This window comes from Vigna unguiculata, chromosome 4 (assembly GCF_037176805.1).
Source record: "Vigna unguiculata cultivar grain cowpea cultivar isolate G323 ecotype 2 chromosome 4, ASM3717680v1, whole genome shotgun sequence".
In the NCBI taxonomy this organism is placed as follows: domain Eukaryota; kingdom Viridiplantae; phylum Streptophyta; class Magnoliopsida; order Fabales; family Fabaceae; genus Vigna; species Vigna unguiculata.
The window spans coordinates 22,811,653-22,829,971 of record NC_140795.1 but is presented as its reverse complement, the minus strand read 5'-3'; the positions used below and the strand labels follow the sequence as shown (position 1 = coordinate 22,829,971).

The following is an 18,319-nucleotide window of genomic DNA, read 5'->3' as shown; positions in this document are numbered from 1 at the left end:
CCCTGGTGGTGCCTCACCTATTGGACTTAATTCTATGAACCTCATGGTGAGAGTTCATGGTGGTGCCTCAACATAAGAACGTAATTCCATGCGACTATCGTGGTGGTGCCTCAAGGGCAGGACGTAATTTCACGAAGGCCACGTGGTGGTGCGTCTTGTAAGGGTATAATTCCGCGAAGGCCTCGTGGTGACGCCTCACTGCTAGGACATAATTCCACTGTCACGTGGTGGTGCTTCATTATGCGTATCCAGATAGTCAAGTCTTGGGAGTCTTAAATGATTTTGGTAATCCATGTGTGAATGTCTGTTATTCATGTTTGACTCTGAGATTGCATGTTGACTGTTGTGACATAAGATTTCTCTACTCTAGCTTACCCTGTTTGGTTGTCTTGTATGTGGTTCTTCTCCTATTGCGATGATCATCGATTTTATTGATGTGAGCAGATGGGAGAACTCCTGGAAGTGGTAATGATAATAGGAATGCTACAGCTTGATGGACTGGTCGAGTATTGGGCCCACCCCGGGGCCCATCGCTGAAGAATTTATTTGATATGCTTTCTTGTCTGGACCAGACTTAGTACTATTAGTTATCTAGTATTTTATGTTTTGGACCGTGTGTGGCCTCTTTTATGTTTATGGATATGTTAGGGTACGGAGTACTTTATATCCCAAATCTTCGTACCCTTTAGATATTATGTATGTGGTGTTTTTATTAAATAAGTTTTATCTATTTATTTAGGACGTTACAATTACAATGAAATCATGGTTTCTTTTTCTAGTTCAAAGATAAAAAACAGATTTTTTAAATAATAAATGAATTGTGAGTTAAATGAACCCAACACACTCAAACTCGCATAACTTGAATTAAGTGAACCCAACTTATTTTTGTCCACAATAATTTATTTTTTAAATTTCTCAATCTAAATCAACTCAAACTTGTAATAAATTGGATTGATTCACGAATTCAGACTATTTTCACATGCTAAAACAACCACTAAAGTTGTTTAGGTATTACTTTAGTATATTTTATTTTATATTTTTTTGTGACATTTGTTACGGTGTTAAAAAGGGTAAATAAAAAAGACTTGGAGTTTTACATTTTGTATATTTTACAAATATATTTATTGATTATTCATTCACATCAAACAAATATGATATTTATATTGAGAAATGGTTAGAATGTAATTTGATGAAAGAGAGGGCAATTTCAGGTCTCCACGTAGGTCATTAGCAGCTACACTGCCCTCATAAGAGCAGCTGCAGATTTACATTCTAAAACCCAAAACCCTAGAAAAAGCTCCCAAAATATCTCTTGTCTCAAGCTGCCATGGATTTGCAACAGGGTGAGTTTGATCGTCTCTTGTTCTTCGAGCACGCTCGTAAGGCTGCAGAAGCCGAATACATCAAGAACCCTACAGATGCCGAGGTTCGTATATCTTTTTCCTTTCTATGTTTTATTTTATTTTAGCTTCGTCGTTTCCTTCGAACTCCGAATGTTTCTCTCAGAGGATTGGCTCATGGGTACTCTATTTAGATTATAATCGCAATTAATCTGTTCGTTTTCGTTTTTATCATTTTCTTGGTTTATTTTGATATGAATTGGTCGTTGCCTGCTAGATTGGGAAAAAATTTCTGCAATTTTCGAGAAATTATTCGCCTTTTCCATTTGTCTCTACAGAACTTAACACGATGGGGTGGAGCTTTATTAGAGTTGTCTCAGTTTCAGAACTTTCCTGAGTCGAAGAAAATGACCCAAGGTACTGCTAATTTTCTTATTCTACTTAAATCATTTTTTGGTCGATTTAGGGCCAATTATCACTTATTTCTTTCAAGAAAATGATTTTCATGCGGTTCAGCTTTTCAAATAATCAGAAAGTAGTTAAAGAATTTAAAATCTGATCAAAATCAAGAGATATTTTGAAGTGCGTAGAATATAACAAGTGCGCCCTACATTTGTTTGGACATGGAATTTTCAAAGTAGAGGCTTTTTTGTTTTTTATTTTAAAGATTTAAATGGAGCATCTAATGATATGATATGATATGGTGAGTATTTGTATGTTTATGATTTTGAATTTTTGTCTGTGTTCTGTTCTTGAGCAGAGGCTATTTCGAAGCTAGAGGAGGCACTTGAGGTGAATCCCAAGAAGCATGACACCCTTTGGTGCCTTGGAAATGCTCACACCTCGATGGCATTTTTAAATCCAGATCAGGAGGAGGCAAAGGTTTATTTTGATAAGGCAGCTCAGTACTTTCGACAAGCTGTTGATGAGGTACCATTGATTTATTCAGTGTCAATAGCAGTCTCAGATTCATAGTGGGATGTATTTTACGTTTGTCTCAGTTGAAATAATTTGTAATGGAGTACTTTTGTCTTATGTAGGATCCTTCAAATGAACTTTACCTTAAATCATTGGAAGTGGCTGCTAAGGTATGTTTTGTATTATATCGGTTTTGTACCATCAAATTGGTTGCAGGGCTCCTTTGTCTTATGATTTGTGTTTGGAAGCTGTAATGGAATATAGAAACGGTTGTTGCAGTTTGTTCAATTTTGTTGTCACTTTTGTGTCTGGGTTTGAGATAAGTAAGGCAGATATTGTGATTTTCAATTTTTTATTGTAAAGCCGTTCTGATATCTATTTATGGCTGAAACTTTGAGATTGCCTTGATTTGTAGATTGTCAATACATCCATGTTGATCACATCTTAATGAATTTATCTGATTGACAAAGTTTCGATCACAATTGTTTTGGCAGAGTCATGACAAAATTTTACCAGATTTGTACTGTCTGTGATGAGCATAAATCTGGCATCTCCTGGTTCCATCTTTTATCCAGGTTGTGTCCTTAGTAACCCAATTTTATAAAGCCAACAGTGTGTGAAGCTTTTTGACCTCCCTGCTCCACCCTGCCCTGCCCTTCTGTCCTGCCTTTTCTGAGACTATTCGAAGTCAAATAATCTTTAACTTCTATACAGTGTCTAGATGGATTGAGTTTTTCTTATTGAAATTTTAATTAATTATTATCATAGTTGTTAATCAGAAAAGCACTCCCACAGTGCCTCAAAAAGTGAGAGGAGGGGGAACAGAGTGTTCTTGTCATGGTGAATGGAGGATGCTATTATGTCACTTTCTAATTATAATGATTTGGCAGAAACTAAGATCGGAGAAAGCCATTGCTAGTTCTAGGAAGGGGAAGGGAGTTGCAGAAGATGAAGAGGAAATTGAATGAGGAAAAACGCATCTACTGATCTAGTTTTGAGGAGAGTTGTTAGGAACTAAATATAGAAATGGGAAAGAAAAACTTGCTTTTATTGAATTCAATTCAAAGAATGGAAAATGAGAGGAAAATCTCTATTCCAAAGGTTTTGTCTTCACAAAAAGGTTCCCCTTCACAAAAGATTGATACCATAATTGACTATTCTTTGAAGTTGATCTGTTCCTTGTTTTTTACTGGATGGTACCTTATCCACAGCCTCATTTATATTCTTTCTAGAGTAAACTTTCTCTGTTTTTAAATAGAAAAAGGTTCATGAACTTGTTCTGAGATTGGCTTCTGGTCAAATTAGTAATGCCTTTCTTCTTTTCAGGCTCCTGAGCTTTATGTAGAAATTCGTCAGCATGGATTGGGTCAGCAGCAGCAGGCAGCAACCGCTGGATCTTCTACATCTTCGGCTACAAAGGTAATATTTCTGTCTTGTTTCCCTGCCTTAACCTTGTGATATTTTGTATGAATTTTTTTGGTTTTTTGTATTGTTCTTGACCTTTTATGAACAAACAATATATATTTTACGCAATTTGTTAATGAATCGATTTTTCTGAGATTTAATTTACCTTGAAATCATCTTCCATAAATGCACTGCTCTCTGACGGACGACAAAATCAAGGATTGCCGGTGCAGTGAAATAAAGGAGTTTGTTGACTCGAATGTGTTGTCATTACACTTGCAAGTTAATGGTTCTAAATGTTCACTTTTCTACGATAACTTTGATTTTTGTAGTGAAATAGGAACTTAGTGACTAAGGCATGTGGGAAATATTTTATACCACGGGCTCATAGGTTTTACCATGGGTGCACCAAATTGAATTTGTATAGATCTTATTTACCTTATCAGTATATACAAGCTTTGAGATAGATTGGATATGCATTTTATTTGAAGAGTACAAGAGCCAAGTGCAACCCAAACAGGACAAATAGCAGTAAGCATGTCTTCTGCTTTGTATGAGTTTAATCACCTATTTTTGTTTCTTTGTCAGACGCAGAAGAAAAAGAAGAGCAGTGATCTGAAGTATGACATATTTGGATGGGTAATTCTGGCAGTTGGCATTGTTGCATGGGTGGGATTCGCAAAATCGAACCTGCCTCAACCTCCTCCTCCACCTCCTCGATAAGTGAACCATTTGATTGTCTCATACATTATTGATAATTGAGAATGATATTTAATTTGGTTCAGTGCCGTTTGTTACTTTTTGACAGCAGTAATGTTTGTAATGATGTAGCCATTGGCGTATCTTATCCGTCATACGAAATTTTTTGCTACTGTGGGTTGAGCAGTTAAATATGTCCGGCTTAGTCTTTGCTAGTGTTGCAGAATCAAAAGCATCGCCTTCAGTCAAGTATCTAATATAATAAGAGTTTTACGCCAAGGTTTTGGTTTTTCATTTATGGCTCAGTTTCAGTAGTGTTGGTGCCACTTTGATAAATAGGCCTTACTGACGTGCTTTAATAAATTTGTGATTGAGAATTTAATTTTGGGTCTGAAGGGAAAACTTCGCTTCCGCTGTCTTTTTTTGGAACGAAAAATAAGCTAAATGAAGAAATTTTTTTAAAAGCTAAAATTGCTTATGTCCAAGTTAAAATAATGATAGAGAAGTGATATTTTTGACACATAAGTTCATGTGTAAAATGATCTTAATTTTTTAAGTTCATTACATATTTTTATTTTTCTCCTGGATGGGATAGATGGAGATTTGTCCGAATGGGTCCTTTCTCAGAACTAGTATTATTCAGCTTACAAAGTAAAGTTATTAAGGGTGACCATGATTTTAAGATTTTATTTCTAGAATTTTCTTTCTAGAAATAATGTACTTAATATATTTTTCTGACAGCGGGTTATTTATTAAATTATTACTATTTTGTAAAAGGTATTGCCTGCGCTGTTTGTAATACATAAATAACAAATAAAATATTACATTTACGTGCTCGTTCTCTATTAATGATTTCTAAAATTAATATTTGCATATTTTTATGAAAACATGTTTACTACCATTATGCAACTTTAATACAACACGAGTCTGTATAATATCTTTCATTTCCAAAAACTACCAAAGAAATTATACAATTGTATATACAAACTCGTGTTTCACTGAAATGAAAGAAAAGGATGTGACTCGTCTAAAGGCTTGTGCTACGTGGTAGAGAAAGTAAGACGTCTGATGGAGTGTGAATGTGTATCATCTGATGACTAAAAGCTTGAGAAGGACAATGGTGATGGACTTTGAAGCACGAAAATGAAGACGAGAAGCTCCATGGTTGGAGCTAGAATGGAGGAATGGAGTCAAGTTTTGAAAGCCCTTGAAGCAGTGGAGATGAAGTCTAGAATAGAGGTCCATTCTAGGGAAGGAGGCTAGAGGAGTTTAGAGTAGAAACTAGTCTAGCAAGTGACTCTTGAGGTAATAAGGGTGGAGTGATCTTAATAACTAGCATATTACCATTCAAAAGTAACCAAATAAAATAGTAAGAAGGCCCCATTTATAGGATGGATGGCTGGCCTAAATGAAATGAAATGTAACATCAAATGTAATGGAAATGTAGCTTGGAGAAGAAGCTCAATTTATGGCCGTGAGATGAAAAGGAGTGAGGGATCAATAGCCATGTGTCCACTCATACTCTCCATGCCTTGCTCCATGTGAAACATGCGCACCAATCTAGCTTCCTCCAAGCATTCTCGGCCAAGCTTCAAATTGGGCTTGGATTAGCCCAATTTTGAAGGCTAATTACAAAGTACTTTGGCATTTTTTTTTTCTACAAAGCATGACCTAACATTTGGTCCAAAATAAAATCTACTCTAATGCTTGACATGCCACCTCTTATATTTTAACATCCTCTTTGGCCCATGAGAAGAGCATTTGAAGCCCATGAGGATTTTAGCCATTTTGAGAGAAACCCATTTGAATCTTTCTAATCATGCCTCTTGTTATTGGGCCTTTGATTGGACTTGGGCCTTGAAGTGCATGTGGGCCTATAATTAGGCCTAGTATGGACTCATCAAATGTGTAATAAAGTCTGTTTAAAGAGAGCTTCTCTAAAACAATTTGTAGACATCAATTAAGTGAGGTGTGTGTTGTTATGTGTATTGTTTGTTGAAGGTGAATCGTCTGAAGTAGATGAAGGGCGAGGAAAAGCATGTGTTGGGTAGGTTTGGGGGAGGTATGTGAATGGTTAGATGTTGTTTGAAAATGCTATTAAGAGAAGTGTTTAAAAGAGTGTTGTTCATAAGATTTTTTTTTCATATGAGGAGAAGGAACCGTCTAATGCAGTAATAGTATGAATTGTTTGACAAACATTATATTGGTGAGACACTATGGTTTTTGTTTCATCTGTTGAGTTGTTTGACGAATTTCAATCATTTGATGGAAAATGTGCAAATGTTTTGATGAAAGTATAATATGCTTTCCTATGAAGCTCGTGCCAGGCATTAGGCATCATTATGCACTTTGATATCTCAGCTTAACTGACACCCTAAAGCACATCTATCATTTGTCTTGACATGAGAAAGAGAGACAATAAAGATAAAGATAAAAAGAAAAAGAAGGAACGAGTTGAGTCCAAGGAAAGAAATGAAGAAAGGTGGCCCTTTAATAGAAACTAAACAAATCTAATCAGGAATACATGATATTTATTGTGACAAAGGTAAAGACGGTTAGCATTGCATGTTATAAAACCCTATTAAACGAACTTGATAGTAAATAGGTTTTGATGATAAAACAAGAGGATAAGTGAGTATAGTAAACTTCCAAGATAACTAAAGATGATTACACTATACTCTTAGACAAGCACTGTACATAAAGGTTAACTAGGTCAAAAACCTTGTTAGACGCTTAAATGTAACCATTAAATGACCATGTTCTTTACTGTGAATATATGTTTTTATTCATGTAATGATTGTTCAATCAGTGTAAGAAAAACATAGCAAAATAGCACAAAACAGAAGTTGCTTGAAGTATGACGACACATGAAAGAAAGTGAAGCTTAGATGAGCTCAATCAGAAGTATTGATTATGTGACTAACGATGTTAGACGACCAAGCCATCAGACGACTGAAATAGTGCAGCCTCAGTTGAACTTAGTGGACAAGAACATTGGCCAAACAATTCAACATAATGAGGCAAGTCATTAGACTTCCACAAGTAGCAGATGAGTTAAAGCAAATCGTTAAACTAGCCAACGCAAACACAAAATGGTACTAGTCGAGTAACAATATTAGATGAGTTAAAGTCAATTCATGAAGTTGAATGTTGAATATCCCTATTAGACGAGTACTTCCATTAGATAAATCAAATGGAAAAATGAATAGACGAGTAAAGCTAAGGCACACATTAAACGATCCAAGTTCAGATAAAGCAAAGGAGTTAACAGATCAAGTATTATTTGATCAGCGAAGCCACAACGTTGAAATTGATTATCAAATCAATTAAGAGAATTGTGATTCAAGGCTCAATGTTATTTGAAGATATTTTGATTAAAGACTTGATTGGAGATATATCTGAAGAATATAAAAGATGATTGAATATCTAATTGAATAGATATAAAAGGAAATCCTCTCTAATTAAAGATCGTTAATGCCGTCATATAATTATCAACCAATCACGTGAATGGAAAAGACTTTGCATATCAAAAGACTATCAGAGAATCTCTAGAATATTGAAGCCACAATGTTATTAACTAGAGTACAAATCCTTGTAGGCCACAATGAGGATAAACAAGTTGAAAAATGTCCACTTGCTTTCAAAGGAGAAAAGTGTGATCTATGGAAGAAAAGGATGATGTCATTCTTACAAACTATTAATCTGGAGTTACTTGAAACCATTGAGAATGATATTCCTACATTGCTCGATGATAAGAGAAAATTACTTGTCGACAACACATGAAATAAAAGCCAGGGATACAAAGCCGAATTGAAGGCCAAAGCAAGGTATGCTCTACTTTATGCCCTATTAAAAGACAAAACTAACAAAGTTATTACTATGGTCACTACCAAGGAGATGTGGAATGTTATTGTACTGTTTTATGAGGAATCGAAGGAGAATCCTAACATTTCAAAGCCAGAATCAGATAAAAAAGGTCATCCCGATATCATGACAAATGCTATAGACAAATCTTCATCAAATAAGGCAACTAGAGAAAAAGTAAAGTTATCTAGTTTAAATCCTATGCATCTTGCACAATATAAAGTTATCTCTAATAATATTAGAATTATGAACACACACAAAATATTAAAAAAGGATTTATATTTACACTAACACAGAAAAGATAATTTACGTCTGCGATTTTACGTCTGACCAATCAGAATCAGACATAAAAATGACCGGTGGCAAACTTGTAATTAAATTATCAATTTTTACGTCTGACTGACACTAGTCAGACGTAAATTTATGTCTGACTTCAGTGCGTCAAATGTAAATGTTGAAACTTAAATCCTTAACCTTCTTCTCTATAGCGTCGCAACAGTGCGAGACGGGAACACGATTTTACCATTTTCGAACTGCACCGGTGGAGATCAAGTGATTAACTTTTGAAAGGTTAGTTTGTCTCTTGATTCCGTTTTGGTGCACCTCCATTTACCTTGAAACCCCTAATTTTCTGCAATTTTTGGTAGAGGCAGCGACAACGAGAACAGAACTGTAGTGGCGGCGAAACTGTAGCAGCGGAGGAACTGCAACGACGGAGGACTGTGTAGTTGGCACACCATTGCAGAAACGCGAGCAGCCACCATCGAAGCGCGACCACGATGCAAACAGCAGAACCTCCACGCATGAGACGAACCAGATACACCGTCGCAGCAGCCACCACGACCTTCAGAAGTGGCACTTGTTCGAACTTCCAACGCAGAGCTTCGTTCACGAATCACTTTCTACATCTCTTTCGCGAACCTATGGCAGCAGCTTTGTGAAACGTGAACTCATTGCCATTGTCTCCCACCTGCAGAGCTACAACTAACTTTACGTCTGCTCTCTTGGGTCAGACGTAAATTTATGTCCAGTTTAAAGTCAGACGTAAATTTACGACTACCGCTACTATGTCTGACCTGAACCAGACGAGAAAAGCAAAAAAACGCCGGACGTAAAAGACCTTTTTTTTTGTTAGTGTTAAAAACATAAACATAAAATCCTTAAATATGTTAATGAGATAGTTAATAAGATTTCATGATAAATTGAGATTGATCTATAATTAGAAAACAAATTAAAAAATTAACAAAAAAAAATTCTTTTATTCGTTTACTAATACTTTATAGGTTAAAATATCTTTTTGGTCCCAATTTTCATCAATTTTTTTCAAATAAGTCCTAATTTTGGTTGTGTTCAAATAGGTCCCAATTTTCGTCAATTTTGTTCAATTGGGTCTTTTTTTGCTAACACTGTTTAAATCATTAACGGCCATGAACAGTGACTGCCACGTGTCACTTCGTGGTTTTTTTGAATTTTTATTTATTTTTATTTTTTTAAAATTTTTTTAATTTTTTTTTAAAAATGTACACGTGTCAACCCAGGAGTGTGCCACGTGTCACTTCGTGATTCTTTTGAATTTTTTTTGAATTTTTTTTAAATCTTTTTAATTTTTTTTAAATGTCCACGTGTCAATCCAGTAGCGTGCCACGTGTCAAAGTCAATGTTTTAAATTCATTTTGGTCCCTATATTTGTTATATTTGTTCAATTAGGTCCCAATTTTTGTTAACATTAACCAATTTGGTCCCTCTCCAAATTAAAACCAAATTTAATTTTTATATTAAAATTCACATTTTTTATTAAATATTTTTATATAATATATTAAAATTCACGTCATTAAGTTAACATTGAAGCAAAAATGTGTCAAACAATATAAATAATTTAAATACTATCATGAAATGTGCTTGAAACGTCAAATAAACTTAACAAAATTTGGTTAAAAGGACTAAATTCACGCATTTTGAAAGATAAATGACTAAATTGGTCAAAAGTTTTGATAAGGAACTAATTCCAAATTTCGCTGAAACTTGAAGGACCAAAAACATATTTAACCCAAAAATAAATTTGGTCACATCTTCTATAGGGACCAAATTGGTTAATGTTAACAAAAATTGGGACCTAATTGAACAAAAATAACAAATATAGGGACCAAATTGAATATAGGTATTGACTTTGACACGTGGCACGCTACTGGGTTGACACGTGAACATTTAAAAAAATTCAAAAGAAATTCAAAAAAAATTCAAAAAAATAAAATAAAAAATTCAAAAAAAACCACGAAGTGACACATGGCACGCTCCTAGGTTGACACGTGTACATTTAAAAAATATTAAAAAAATATTAAAAAATATTAAAAAAACCACAAAGTGACACGTGGCAGTCACTATTCATGGCCGTTAATAATTTAAACGGTGTTAGCAAAAAAGGACCCAATTGAACAAAATTGACGAAAATTGGGACCTATTTGAACACAAAACCAAAATTAGGGCTTATTTGAAAAAACTTGATGAAAATTGGGATCAAAAAGGTATTTTAACCTACTTTATAAAAAGAAGACTTTTTATTGCATTAGTTGATAATTTTGTAAAAGTTATATTGTGTAAAGCTAACTTCAAAGGACCCAAAGATTTATATGTACCAAAATAAAAAACTAAGCGGCTTACATCCATATATAGCCATAACAGAAAATGAGGATGTCTTTGGAGGAAACCTCCATGGAAGGACGACTTCTCTTGGTGAGGTACATAAGACTTATTTGTATTTAGGTTTATTAGAATAGGCTTTCATTTTGGGCCATGTATTTGGGCTTTATTTCAAATAAATGGGCTTTTGGGATCATGAGAGATCATCTAAGGTTTTAATTAGGCTTCCATAGGCCCAATCAAAACCCTAGGCCAATCACTGAATTTGCACATGTTTCAAAGTATGTAAAATGTGAGTGCTACATGACACTTGATCCATGATATATGGAGCTAGTTTAGGCCATGAGGAGGAATTTAATTTGAATTCTCCCTCCCTTTTTCATCCAGAATTTGGAGACCTACACTCTTATAAATTGAGGTCTCCACCCTATTGTATACTACATTGTAAACTACTCTCAAATGTATAGTAAACCTTTGTCGAGATTACTCAAACCACTTTTCTTTGGGAGTCACTCAGCTGAAGCTTCTCTTAGAGCTTCCTCTAGCCCCTTTCCTCTAAAATTGGCCTAACCTTTCTAGAGAACCTTCACCATACTCCATCTTAATAACCAAACACTAAATTGTTGCTCAATGCTTTCATTGATCTTTGCCCAACCAAGACTCCATTTCCCTTCCATCAATGAAGCTTAGAGTTAACAAATGGTATCATGAGCAAAATCAATCTAAGGGCTTCATGAGCTAAGCCTTAGTTTCTTTCATCTGAATCCATGTTATTTCTTAATTTTCCTTACTTGTCTTGATATTTTGTACTAAGTGACTCTCTTGTATGAGTTTAAATTTTGGTTCAAAGCTTTGTTCATCTTGAACCAATTAGTAAATGTATGTTTAAGCTTCTTAATTGATAAAACATGAGTGCTTTTCATTTTTTTTGGTGAAATCATGTTGATTTGAAAATATTTTCTTTTTTTGAGATCATTTCCATGTTGTGAAGCCTTGTTAATTCTTTTACATGTCATAGACTACAACCGGTGAGGTTCGTAGAGTTGGACTACGAGCTAGAAGTTTCGTAGGGTTAGACCACGAGCGGACAAGTTCGTGGAAGCATATGAAATCCTTAAGTAAGACCATGGTTGAGTATGTGCTAATCTTATATAGGTTATGAGACTAGGGTTGCCTATGTACCTTTTGGTATAAAGGTCTTTAAAAATGAGAAACTGGTTAAGTTATTTTGGGTGAGAATTTATATTATTACTTATGCATGTTTATTCCTTTTAAGCTCATCCTTTCTATTTGTGTTTGACGATGATCGTGTGACTTGTCACACGGGAGTAGATGGGATTCTAGGTAAGGATGGCGATGATCGTGTGAATCTTATTTTGTTTATAAATTTTGTTTTATCAAGTAATATCTGCCTAAGATGTTACACTAAGCTACAACTAAAGTTATATTAATCAACTAAACTAGCTAAAACTAGAATTTGAATTTTAATGTAGCTCTTGTCCACTTTTCAGTCCTTTCAAGACCAGTACAAATGTGATTTAATGTTCTAAAACTTCCCCATAAGTGCCATGTCATTTGGACATGAAAATCAAAAAGTCAACTATGTCAACTCTGGTAAACTCTTTTCAACAAAAGTCAACTCTGCCCTTTTTCAATAAATTTTGATTGATTCAGATTCTTCCATGGATTTCTTTGCACATTTGAATGCTTGCCTTAATCTTTATTTCTGCATTTAAACTCAAAAAAATCTCACAATAGATGTTAGTCAACCAAACTCTTCTTAAAAGCTTATAAAACTAGACCACAAACTAGACTAACTCTATTTCTAAGCCTATGTTTCCAAACTAAGACCAAACTAATATGATATTACCTATTTATGAACCTATATTGCAAGCTAAACTAGACCATACCAACAGTACTTCTAAAGATTACACTAAGATGAATTAAAAACATCTAATTAAATTGCTTTTGCAAAACTAGACTAGAAACCTACTAAACTAATTCTAGGCTAAAAACTCCTAATTAACACCTTAAACCAACCCATAACAATGCAATTAGCTAAGAAAAAGTCTAGAGATAAGGGACTTATCAATGAGCTTAGCAAGAGTGCTCTTACTCAAGACTTTGTTGAGCAAGTAGAGTTGTTGTTTGTAAGTCTATGGAAAGTAGGGACTTGAGATTGAAAATGAACAATGCATGAGTAGTGGGCCTATTAGACCCCTCTCACTTTCTTCTATTTATAATGAAAAACTGAACAAGGTTACATGGAAAACTAAGAGACTGCACTAGGACCCTAGGTGTAGAACTAGATACAGTAGAAGGAGGTTTCCCACACTCTACACCCTATACACAGGGTTAATGATACTACATAGAAGTAATAATTCTAACACTCCTCCTCAAGTTGGAGCATACAAATTGTATGAACCAAGCTTAGAACAAATGAACTCAATATGAGGTCCCCTTAATGACTTGGTCAACACATCTACAAGTTGGTCATTTGACCCAACAAACTCAGTACAAATATCCTTGGTCATCATTTTTTTCCTAACAAAATGGCAGTCAATTTCTATGTGTTTAGTTCTCTCATGAAACACTAGATTTGATGCGATGTGGAGAGCAACTTGGTTGTCACAAAACATCTTCATGGTTTGAATTTCACAGAAATTAAGCTCTCAAAGAAATTGCTTTACCCATATGAGTTCACAAGTGATAGATGTCATTGCTCGATATTCAGCTTTAGCGGTTGATCGAGCCACTACATTTTGCTTCTTACTTTTCCAAGAGATAACATTTCTTCCAAGGAAGACACAATATCACGTAGTAGAGCGTTTGTCAATAGGGGAGCTTGCCCAATCAGCATGATAATACCCGAGACTTGAACATTTCCTTTATCTTCATATAGCAAACCTTATCCCGAAGCTTTCTTGAGGTACCTTAAAATATGAATAATGGCATTCCAATTTCCAAGACATGGAGCCTGCATAAACTAACTAACCACTCCAACTGCAAAAAATAGACCAAGTCTCGTAATAATGAGATAAATTAGCTTTCCAACAAACCTCCTATATCTCTTTGGATCGGAGAATAATTCACCTTCTTTTGTTGTTAACTTCTGATTTGGGTCCACAGGATTGTCTACTGGTTTGCAGTTAATCATGCATGTTTCTCGTAATATATAAAGAGCATACTTCTTTTGAGAGATTACAACTCCATCTTTTGACTAAGCTACTTCAATCAAGAAGTATTTAAGGCTTCCAAGATCCTTGGTTTGAAAATGTCTACACAAGTACTCCTTCAGTTGAGATATTCCAACATTATCATTTCTTGTAATAGTTATATTATCAACATATACTATTAAAAAAACACTTTTTCTGAGAGGTGTATGACAGTAAAAGACAAAATGATCTCTTTCACTATGATGCTATGATGCATTTAAACTCATGGATTTGAAGCTTAATGACTAAGTATCCAAAGACATGTTATCCAACAACATTTAAGAGCTTAAAGAGTCACAAAACCGAAGAAAAAATTGCCATGACATAACCTGAATGTTATTTTTCGTATTCTCGGCAACTCTGACCTTTGCTCACTAATTTGATCATAACTCTCTCCATAGAACTCCAAATGCATTCATTCTTTTTTTTGTTGGAAACTAAACTCACATGATTTTCTTTTGATATAAACAACGTTACTTTTGTACCTTTGAGCTAGTTGCAGTATTTTTTTTTTTAAAAACACACACGTTACTACCAACACTATTTTTTTTTATGGAAGAGAAGTTGATTTTGGACCATTCAAAGATAGATGCACAAGACAAGGTTAGAACATGAAAAACACCATACAAGGACAACCAAAGCTCTTGATACCAAATGATGTAGGATTATCTTATTCCTTTATTAGATTCATGAAGATAACATGCTATCTAGATGTGAAGGTTCCTTTCACAAAGCTCAAGAGAAGAAGATGATGGATTGATTCAAAGAAAATAAGAGTGGAAAACATATAAAAAGAGTAAAACCCGAGATACACATACAAAGGAAGAAGAAAACATAAAATGGAAAGGAAAGGAATGCTAAAAATGTGAAAAGCACGCCACTACAAGGCTAGGCTAGAAGCCATGGCAACCTTGAAGATGAGTGGATGTGTGCCGCCACTTGAGTCTAGGCTCAATATTAGGCTTAAAAGTTATTCACTCCCTAAGGAGGAAAAACCTCACAAATGGTTGAAACACAAAGGTGTATAATTTCTCCAAAATGTTCTACCCTTGTAAAAGTGTTAGAGGCACCTTAAATAGAAGTGTCTAGGGCCTCTTAGCAAAAACAAATAAGCTAAAAAGGATTACAATGCAAATAACAAAACCTAGAGTTTAGAAAGTGGGTCAACAAAGGAGCACATAGACACATTCTAGAAGCCTTCTTGGCCAAAGCAAGGTGGATGCTCCTTCTAGATGTTTCTAGACTTCTTGGTGGCCAAGGCATTGGTCATCCTTTCTAGATGTTTCTAGAAAGCTTTTCCATCTCTCTCTCCCCCACATGGGCTTGTCTTCATGTGCCACTTGTCTACTTTGTGCACCACCTTCTTGATTATCCTACAAGACAAATAAAGCTAGTTTAACATGTTGGCTTTAGGTTAAGCTAATCTTTTGAGCCAACAAGTCAACCCAAAGTCAAGGTCAACAAGTCAACTTAAAAATAGTCAACCAAGCCAACTTTATGGAACTCAAAGTAAAGAAAATAAAAACAAAGGAAGGGACCAAGGAACTCCCTTTCTTCTAAGCATGTGCCATGGGCCATCATCCTTGGTAGGGATCAAGCCTTCATCATCCAACAACCTTCTTGCCCGGTGGGTGGAGCACGATCTCCCAAGTATGATTGTGTTTAAGATCATGCATGTCTGTAATCACGGCTTGTCGCCATCCAGGATGATCAAGTACTTCATTTACATATTTAGGAATAACTATAGAAGACACTGAGGATAAAAGGGAACAATAGGAAGGCAACAACATGTGATAGCTAAGAAAATTATAAATGGGATATGGGTTTCGAGTGGAACAAGTACCTTTTCTGAGAGCAATGGGCCAGCCTGAATCAACTTCACCAAGAGTCATGGTATCAAGAGACGAAGGAGAAGAGTCTGAAGTAGGGGGGATTCATCATGTTCTTAAAAAGTTGGACTATTCATTGAGGTCCTGTGTTGAAGGGTATCAATAGGTGGAGATGATGGCTCAAGAGAACCTTGATAAAGACTTGGATTGACAAAGGCATTGGAAAGATTGGACTCAACCACTGGAGTAGGGAGCACCTACTGTATGACCTGAATATCTTGAACAAATGGAAAGAAAAAGGGGGTCTGTTCAAAGAATGTAACATTGGCAAACATGTCGTATTTCTTGATTTTAGGAGGGTAAAATCGATACCCTTTATGAAGCCATGAATAGCCCAAGAAGACACATTTGATAGCGCGAGCAGAAAGCTTGTCTAACCTTGGAGACATGTCATGAATAAAACATACACAACCAAAAATTCTTGGAGAAATGTGGAAGAGAGGATTATCTGGAAACAAAATGGAGAAATGGACCTTATGATTGAGAGAGAAAGATGACATCCTATTAATAAGAAAACATGCAGTTAAGATGACATTTCCCTAGTGATGGACGGGAATATGGGCACCAAGCAAAATGGTACGAGCAGTTTCAACCAAGTGTCTATTTTTTCTTTCTGCTATACCATTTTGTTGTGGTGTATAAGGACAAGTGGACTGATGCAAGATACCATGTGAACTCAAAATGATAGACAAAGCAGATGAAAAGTACTCTTTGGCATTGTCACTTCTAAAGATTTTAATTACTTGACCGAATTGATTCTTGATTTCATTTAAAAAAGATGTGAATATGGATAACAATTCAGAATGATCTTTCATAAGATAAAACCAAGTACATCTTGAATATTCATCAATTAATGTAACAAAATACCTAAAACCAAAAGATGAGACATTATTAGGTCCAAAAATATCAGAATGGATGATAGAAGAACTAGCATTACACTTTGATTGAGACCTTTTAGGAAAGGTAGATCTAATATGTTTGCCTAGTTGACATAACTCACATTCTAAAGTTTGGAGATCACTAAGTTCAGACACATTTTTTTTTTTAATTTGGATATATGAGGATGGCCAAGTCGATCATGTAACATTTTAGGACTAGCAACTATAGCACATGACAACTACAACACATGACACTCGTGGACGAGATCCAAAATGATATAATCCATTTACTTCATATCCTTCTCCAATTTGTCTCCCCGAACCACGCTCATGTATAATAAAAGATTTTGTGGTCGAAGGTTATTGAACAAATTAACATTTTGGTTAACTGGCTTAAGAAAATTAAATTGAATGGACACTTAAGGACAAAAAGGACAAATTTTAGATTTAAAGAGGGAGACAGGATGGATTGACCGACTCCCTTTGAGGAAGTTTTAGAACCATTTGCAAGGGTTATAAAATGATGTTTTTCTTGAAAAGAAATGGTTGAGAACAAGGAGGTATTACTATGTGGTCAGAAGCACCTGAATAAATTACCAATGAGTTTTGACCTTCCATAGATTGAGAGAGGCAAGTTGTTGATATACTTAGAGCTTAAGATGACTGTGACAAGTTGTTTGACTTGAGTCGTAGATACTTTTGATACTCGTCCTCAGTGAACTTGGATTCAACAGTTTTAGCCTTAGAGACATTGGCCGTTTTGGTAGGAAATCCATGGAGGGAGTAGTAGTTTTCTTGGGTGTGACCTATTCTTGTACAGTAGGTGCATTAAGGATGCCCTCGACCTCCACGTCCTCCGCCTCTGGTGCCACGTCCTTCTCTTCCTCGGTTGGCAACTATGACAGATGGTTCTACTAGAGCAAGAGTCTCTAGGGTTTGAGGTGTTGGGACACGAACCATGGGTGAGATTAGAGTGTCTATGGAAGGGACCTCATGAGTGGTCAAAAGTTGATCTCTGATATGATTAAAGTCTAGATGTATAACGCAGAGGATCATCACCATATAATACTTATCAATCTTTTTCTTAATTTCATTTAGAGATTTGATTGCCAAGAACATTCGCAGTTCTTCCATAACAGATTGGGCTTCATTCATGAAAGAGATCATATCAAGGTTGGTCATTCTTAGAGATGCTAACTTATTTGCCGAATCATAGAGGCGTTGGATATCATTTGCATAGATATTTTGAGCCCTCTTCCAAAACGAGTGGCATGTTTTGAAGGCTTAGAGGGACATCAAAAGTCGTGGTTCCATCGACTGCCACAATAGAGCACATAATTGGAAATCTTCTTGTTTCCAATGCTCAACTTTTTTGATAGGTACGTGGCTGTCATCTTTCTCAAGGTGGTCGTGATGTCCTTGACTAAGAAACCACATTTCGACGGCAGTCAACCAAGAAAGATAATTTTGGCCAT

The 18,319-nt window shown here is 35.4% G+C and overlaps 1 protein-coding gene across 1 annotated transcript; it reads left to right on the top strand.

Annotated features, from left to right (window-relative positions):
- The first annotated feature begins 1,179 nt into the window (after positions 1 to 1,179).
- LOC114180424 (mitochondrial import receptor subunit TOM20-like) lies at positions 1,180 to 4,659 on the top strand. The gene is made up of 6 exons (XM_028066744.2): positions 1,180 to 1,426; positions 1,679 to 1,757; positions 2,101 to 2,270; positions 2,381 to 2,428; positions 3,585 to 3,677; positions 4,251 to 4,659. The coding sequence occupies exons 1-6, from the start codon at positions 1,328 to 1,330 to the stop codon at positions 4,383 to 4,385; spliced, it is 624 nt and encodes a 207-aa protein (XP_027922545.1). The 5' UTR covers positions 1,180 to 1,327; the 3' UTR covers positions 4,386 to 4,659.
- Positions 4,660 to 18,319: the final 13,660 nt, after the last annotated feature.

Coding starts and splice junctions, on each gene's coding strand:
- LOC114180424 (XM_028066744.2), top strand. CDS start 1,328: ATGGATTTGCAACAGGGTGAGTTTGATCGTCTCTTGTTCTTCGAGCAC. Junction 1,427..1,678: donor AGAACCCTACAGATGCCGAG/GTTCGTATATCT, acceptor TTGTCTCTACAG/AACTTAACACGATGGGGTGG. Junction 3,678..4,250: donor CTACATCTTCGGCTACAAAG/GTAATATTTCTG, acceptor TTTCTTTGTCAG/ACGCAGAAGAAAAAGAAGAG.